The 7,399-nt window shown below is 55.1% G+C and overlaps 1 protein-coding gene across 1 annotated transcript; it reads right to left on the bottom strand.

The window, feature by feature from the left end:
- Positions 1 to 2,453: 2,453 nt before the first annotated feature.
- Positions 2,454 to 6,033, bottom strand: LOC102691380 (lymphotoxin-alpha-like). Its single transcript, XM_069198167.1, has 4 exons — positions 5,818 to 6,033; positions 4,711 to 4,774; positions 3,836 to 3,895; positions 2,454 to 3,052 (listed from the first exon to the last, which is right to left on the bottom strand). Exons 1-4 carry the CDS (start codon positions 6,031 to 6,033, stop codon positions 2,601 to 2,603), a joined length of 792 nt encoding a protein of 263 aa, XP_069054268.1. The 3' UTR covers positions 2,454 to 2,600.
- Between the last annotated feature and the right edge of the window lie 1,366 nt (positions 6,034 to 7,399).

Genomic DNA, 7,399 nt, shown 5'->3' with positions numbered 1-7,399 from the left:
GATACTGGTGCAGAACGATCACTGTGCGTCTCCCAGGTGGGGATACTGGTGCAGAACGATCACTGTGCGTCTCCCAGGTGGGGATACTGGTGCAGAACGATCACTGTGCGTCTCCCAGGTGAGGATACTGGTGCAGAAGGATCGCTGTGCGTCTCCCAGGTGGGGATACTGGTGCAGAATGATCACTGTGCGTCTCCCAGGTGGGGATACTGGTGCAGAATGATCGCTGTGCGTCTCCCAGGTGGGGTTACTGGTGCAGAATGATTGCTGTGTGTCTCCCAGGTGGGGTTACTGGTGCAGAATGATCACTGTGCGTCTCCCAGATGGGGTTACTGGTGCAGAATGATTGCTGTGTTTCTCCCAGGTGGGGTTACTGGTGCAGAATGATCGCTGTGCGTCTCCCAGGTGGGGTTACTGGTGCAGAATGATCGCTGTGCGTCTCCCAGGTGGGGATACTGGTGCAGAATGATCGCTGTGCGTCTCCCAGGTGGGGTTACTGGTGCAGAATGATCGCTGTGTGTCTCCCAGGTGGGGTTACTGGTGCAGAATGATCACTGTGCGTCTCCCAGGTGGGGTTACTGGTGCTGAACGATCACTGTGCGTCTCCCAGGTGGGGTTACTGGTGCAGGATGATCGCCGTGCGTCTCCCAGGTGGGGTCATTGGTGCAGACTGATCACTGTGCGTCTCCCAGGTGGGGTTACTGGTCCACACTGATCGCTGTGCATCTCCCAGTATGAAAGGCACTATATGAATGCTAGGGATCACTGCTACCACTGGACTGCAATGGCGGATTCCACTGCGTTTAATTAGACGCGCTGTGGTACTCAGTGGGACAGAAATATAAAGCAGAATTATTAGTTGCTCTAATTACTGAGGCAGTAGGTTAAAAAAAAACTATATTAACAAAAACTAAAGAGCAGTTTTCAGCCACCCACAGGAACTTACTAGGAAAAAGGATGTGCCGTCGAGCTGCAGCGCAGGTGTTCAGATCGCCCCGTTGGTCAGTATTTCAAGAAAATGCCCCCCAAATAGCTCTCGATAGCTTCCGTTTCTCCTGTCTGCAGGCTCTGACACTCTGACAGCAGAAATTGGATTTCCCCTAACAAAGGTGACCTCATTCAGAGCTCCGACTCTCTGCGTAACTTGACCTCATTTAGAATTGAGGGATGGCATGACTAGTGATGATGTTCAGGAGAATAAATAAAGTGGTGAGGTGAGCTGTTCACTGAAAATACAGACCCCCTACCTCCCACCTTGCCCACACTCTGTCAGTGTAGTGTTCGTGTACTGGAGTGTCCAGTCAGGGTGTCTGTATGAACCCCTCTCTCTCTCTCTCTCTCAGTGCAGTGTTCATGTACTGGAGTGTCCAGTCAGTGTGTCTGTATGAACCCCTCTCTCTCTCAGTGCAGTGTTCATGTACTGGAGTGTCCAGTCAGTGTGTCTGTATGAACCCCTCTCTCTCTCAGTGCAGTGTTCATGTCCTGGAGTGTCCAGTCAGTCAGTGTGTCTGTATGAACCCCTCTCTCTCTCAGTGCAGTGTTCATGTACTGGAGTGTCCAGTCAGGGTGTCTGTATGAACCCCTCTCTCTCTCAGTGCAGTGTTCATGTACTGGAGTGTCCAGTCAGGGTGTCTGTATGAACCCCTCTCTCTCTCAGTGCAGTGTTCATGTACTGGAGTGTCCAGTCAGTGTGTCTGTATGAACCCCTCTCTCTCTCAGTGCAGTGTTCATGTCCTGGAGTGTCCAGTCAGGGTGTCTGTATGAACCCCTCTCTCTCTCAGTGCAGTGTTCATGTACTGGAGTGTCCAGTCAGTGTGTCTGTATGAACCCCTCTCTCTCTCTCAGTGCAGTGTTCATGTACTGGAGTGTCCAGTCACAGGTGTTAGAGCCACCTCTTGTTTGTGACAGGTCTTGTGTCGTCTCAGCCAGACTTAGCTTCACTAAGTAGAGTTTTCGACTTACACAGCAGTGCGTATTTAGCGACCAAGAGGCGCGCCACAGAGACCAAACCACCACAGACTTCGGGCCGAAAAATATAAATAGATTTCACTTTATTGGGCCGGAAAATAGCATTTAAAAAAACCAAAAAGGTCAATAAATAACACCAATAAATAATTTCCATTTCCACTTGTCCAAAAAAAAAAAATACATTCATTCCTTCTTTTGTTTCCCAACCGGGCGCTGTCGTGCGGCCAGACGAATCAATAAATAAGTCATAAAATACTGATCAGGTCATCCGGAAACCGGGTTTTTATCCCCGTACGCTAAATGCTCATTTGCACCCGGGTGGTGCTTCTCGAGCTCTGCTTTTAATGTAAAACGGGTTCTGCGACATTTCAATATGAAACAGGTGCCCTGACGGAGCCCGATCGCTTCCTTAGCTGGGGCTCGTGGGGCAGGGCGTGACATCACTTCCTGCGGCGCAGGGGTAGTGTTCCCCCTGGAGGGGGACGGGGGGGGGGGGGTTCTTCGTCAGGAGGAGGAGGAGGAGGAAGACCGCGCCGAAGTGCTCGGACCTGAAAGTGGGTCAGGGAGAATTTTCGGGGCGCAGGCCCTCCTCCTCCTCCTCCTCCTCCGGCGGGTGGCGCCCCCCCCCCCCTCTACTGCAGCTCGGGGGCCACGGCGAAGGCCCCCAGGAAGGTCTTCTGGTCGTCCAGCAGGCCGAGGGGCCCCGCGGTCACCCGCAGCCTGTCGCCCCCCAGCAGCTTGAAGAGCGCCGCCTGGTACAGGGGCACCGTCCAGAACCGGCCCGGCCCGCCCGGCGGGCAGGGCGAGCGCGCCGCACTCAGCAGGGGCACGAAGTCCGGGTACGAGGGGCTGTGGCGCTCCACCTGCAGGGACAGCGGCTCCGGCCGGCCCCCGCAGGGGCCCCCCGCCCCCGGGGAGGAGGAGGAGGAGGAGAAGGTGGCCTGGGCGTACAGGAAGTAGAGGCCGGCGCGGGGCACCAGCAGCTCGCGGCCGTCGGCCGACAGCTCCATGCCCTGCTGGAGGAAGGCCTGGTCCATGTCGCTCAGCCAGCGCAGGGGGGTGCCGGGCTGCTGGGAGGAGTTCGCTGTGGCGCGGAGAGAGTGAGACGGGTGGGTTACTACCCTCGCCGCTTCCCCCCCGACACGGAGGTCTTGTTCTTCAGCTTGTGGCTGTTCCCCGTGCCCACAGTGTCCTGTCCACATGGCGTGTCTGACCCCGTCACTCATACACACTCTCACCCGTTCATACACACACTCACCCATTCATACACACTCTCACCCCATCACAAAGACACACACTCACCCGTTCATACACACTCTCACCCCATCACAAAGACACACACTCACCCGTTCATACACACTCTCACCCCATCACAAAGACACACACTCACCCGTTCATACACACTCTCACCCCATCATAAAGACACACACTCACCCGTTCATACACACTCTCACCCCATCACAAAGACACACACTCACCCGTTCATACACACTCTCACCCCATCATAAAGACACTCACTCACCCATTCATACACACTCACCCATTCATACACACTCTCACCCCATCACTCATACACACTCACTCATTCATACGCACTCTCACCCCATCACTCATACACTCTCACCCATTCATACACACTCACTCATTCATACGCACTCTCACCCCATCACTCATACACACTCACTCATTCATACGCACTCTCACCCCGTCACTCATACACACTCACCCATTCATACGCACTCTCACCCCGTCACTCATACACACTCACTGTCTCTCAGGCTCACACACTCTCACCCTGGGCCTGTGTTTCAGAGCCGACCCGTCGCAGCGCGGGCCGCGGGTCAGCGGGTCGAGGCGCCCCACTCACCCATGAGGTGCGCGGCCGGGTTCTGGGGCAGCTGTCCCATCTGCTTCAGGGTCTGGACGGCTGCAGAGAGAGAGGACCGGTCAGTCAGCGTCGGACTCTGAGATCACACACACGCACACACACACACACACACTGGGTGTGTAACACAGTCTCTGCGATTTCACACACACACACTGGGTGTGTAGCACTGTCTCTGCGATCTTACACACACACACACACTGGGTGTGTAGCACTGTCTCTGCGATCTTACACACAAACACTGGGTGTGTAGCACTGTCTCTGCGATCTTACACACACACACACACACACTGGGTGTGTAGCACTGTCTGCTCTCTCACATATACAGTACACACACACACTGGGTGTGTAGCACAGTCTCTGCGATCTTACACACACACACACTGGGTGTGTAGCACAGTCTCTGCGATCTTACACACACACACACTGGGTGTGTAGCACTGTCTCTGCGATCACACACACACACACTGGGTGTGTAGCACTGTCTCTGCGATCTTACACACACACACACTGGGTGTGTAGCACTGTCTCTGCGATCTTACACACACTGGGTGTGTAGCACTGTCTCTGCGATGTTACACACACACACTGGGTGTGTAGCACAGTCTCTGCGATCTTACACACACACACACTGGGTGTGTAGCACAGTCTCTGCGATCTTACACACACACACACTGGGTGTGTAGCACTGTCTGCTCTCTCACATATACACACACACACTGGGTGTGTAGCACTGTCTCTGTAATCTTACACACAAACACTGGGTGTGTAGCACTGTCTCTGCAATCTTACACACACACACACTGGGTGTGTAGCACTGTCTCTGCGATCTTACACACACACACACACACACTCACCGCTCTGTGTGTTGCTGTCGGAGCTGTCCCACATGTAAGCTGCTGCCTCTGTCTTCGGGTCGGCCTGGGGGGAGAGGAGAGACCCGTGAGTTATCAGCACAGCTCACACTCACAGAGACCCGGGTCCAGTCCGGTCCGGTCCGCGCCGCCCCAGATAGGAGGGGGGTTAGTGACTTCCAGGGGGGCAGTACTGGCTTGGATACCCCCGTAGGGGCACCCCAACTTGAACCCCCCGACCCAGCCCTGGTTCCCACAATTCCTCAGTAACGCCGCCGACGGCGGGAGACGTACACTTAACGCCTTTCTTGTCGTCTTTCTCGGGTCGGGTCTGTCTGTCTCTGTGTCTCTGTGTCTCTGTGTCTCTGTGTCTCTGTGTCTCTGTTTCTGTCTATCTGTTGGTTTGTTGGTTTGTCTGTGTGTGTGTGAGTCTGTGTGAGTCTGTGAGTCTGTGAGTCTGTGAGTCTGTTTGTCTGTTTGTCTGTGTGTGTGTTTGTCTGTTTGTTTGTCTGTTTGTCTGTTTGTTTGTCTGTCAGTGTGTGTCTGTGTCTGTGTCTGTGTCTGTGTCTGTGTCTGTGTCTGTGTCTGTGTCTGTGTCTGTGTCTGTGTCTGTGTCTGTGAGTCTGTCTGTTTGTGTCTGTCTGTTTGTGTCTGTCTGTGTGTGTCTGTCTGTTTGTCTGTTTGTCTGTTTGTCTGTTTGTCTGTTTGTCTGTGTGTCTGTGTGTCTGTGTGTCTGTGTGTCTGTGGGTCTGTGGGTCTGTGTGTCTGTCTGTGTGTCTGTTTGTCTGTCTGTCAGTGTGTGTGTGTGTGTCTGTGTGTGTCTGTGTGTGTCTGTGTGTGTCTGTGTCTGTCTGTGTCTGTCTGTGTCTGTCTGTGTCTGTCTGTGTCTGTCTGTGTCTGTGTGTGTCTGTGTCTGTGTGTGTCTGTGTCTGTGTGTGTCTGTGTCTGTGTGTGTCTGTGTGTGTGTCTGTCTGTGTGTGTCTGTCTGTGTGTGTCTGTCTGTGTGTTGGTGTGGGAGCAGTTCCATGCCTGGTGTTGCGCGGACAGCCCCAGAAGCCGCCCCGGAGCAGTTGCACACCCCCGGTCCTCCCGCGGGCGAAAGACCCTCACCTGCCGCGGCCCGGGCCTCGCGCCCCACAGCGCCAGCGCCAGCAGCACGCTGGCCGCCGCCGCCATGGCGACCAGCGACGCCACGCCGAGGCTCAGGAGCAGCCGGCGGCCCTGCCCCCCGGCCCTGCCCCTCCTCCTCCTGCTCGCCTCTTCCTCCTCCGGTCCGGGCCGGCCGCCCTCCAGGTCCGGCGCCGTGGCAACGGTCTTGTCCTCCATCGCGCCGGCGTTGTGCGTTGTGCGTTGTGCGTTGTGCGTTGTGCGTTGTGCGTTGTGCGTGAGCTCTTACTCCGCGGCCGGGCTGTCGAGGGTGCCCCTGCAGGCTGTTGTCTGCTCCCGCCCGGGTTCGAGGTTTCTGACTCTCTCTCTCTCTCCCTCGCTCCTCTCGCTGGCCGTCTCTCCTGCCTCTGTCTCACTCTGTCCGTCCCCCCGCCGGCGTCTCTCGGGTTTTATGTCCCGCGGAGTTCGGCGTGGAACTTCTCTCCCTGCGAGAGGGATTTTCCCCCCTCCCTCCACACACACACACACACCCCCGCCGCCACTCACCTGCCAGGACCGAAAACCCGGCGGTTTCGCTTTCTTTCCACGCCGCGCGGTTTTTCGTTTGCCTCTCTCTCTCTCTTTCCTTTTCCCTCCTCCTCCCTCCCCTGGGGCTCTGTGGAGCGGAGAGGCCCGGTGATGTCAGGGGAGCCGGGGAAGGGCGACGCGTAGTGAAAGTGGAATTGTGTGTGTGTGTCTGTGTGTGCTGCAGCTGTACGGTCACAAACTATACCTAAAACATAGAGCTCCAGTCCAGTAGAACAGTCTGTTACAATAGGAGCTCCAGTCCCAGTCCAGTAGAACAGTCCTGTTACAATAGGAGCTCCAGTCCCAGTGCAGTAGAACAGTCTGTTACAATAGGAGCTCCAGTCCCAGTCCAGTAGAACAGTCTGTTACAATAGGAGCTCCAGTCCCAGTGCAGTAGAACAGTCTGTTACAATAGGAGCTCCAGTCCCAGTCCAGTAGAACAGTCTGTTACAATAGGAGCTCCAGTCCCAGTCCAGTAGAACAGTCTGTTACAATAGGAGCTCCAGTCCCAGTGCAGTAGAACAGTCTGTTACAATAGGAGCTCCAGTCCCAGTGCAGTAGAACAGTCTGTTACAATAGGAGCTCCAGTCCCAGTCCAGTAGAACAGTCTGTTACAATAGGAGCCCCAGTCCCAGTCCAGTAGAACAGTCTGTTACAATAGGAGCCCCAGTCCCAGTGCAGTAGAACAGTCTGTTACAATAGGAGCTCCAGTCTCAGTCCAGTAGACCAGTCTGTTACAATAGGAGCTCCAGTCCCAGTGCAGTAGAACAGTCCTGTTACAATAGGAGCTCCAGTCCCAGTGCAGTAGACCAGTCTGTTACAATAGGAGCTCCAGTCCCAGTGCAGTAGAACAGTCTGTTACAATAGGAGCTCCAGTCCCAGTCCAGTAGAACAGTCTGTTACAATAGGAGCTCCAGTCCCAGTGCAGTAGACCAGTCTGTTACAATAGGAGCTCCAGTCCCAGTCCAGTAGAACAGTCTGTTACAATAGGAGCTCCAGTCCCAGTGCAGTAGACCAG

This window comes from Lepisosteus oculatus, chromosome 14, assembly GCF_040954835.1.
Source record: "Lepisosteus oculatus isolate fLepOcu1 chromosome 14, fLepOcu1.hap2, whole genome shotgun sequence".
In the NCBI taxonomy this organism is placed as follows: domain Eukaryota; kingdom Metazoa; phylum Chordata; class Actinopteri; order Semionotiformes; family Lepisosteidae; genus Lepisosteus; species Lepisosteus oculatus.
Note: the sequence above shows the minus strand (reverse complement) of the source record. Positions and strands in the feature narration are given on the sequence as shown.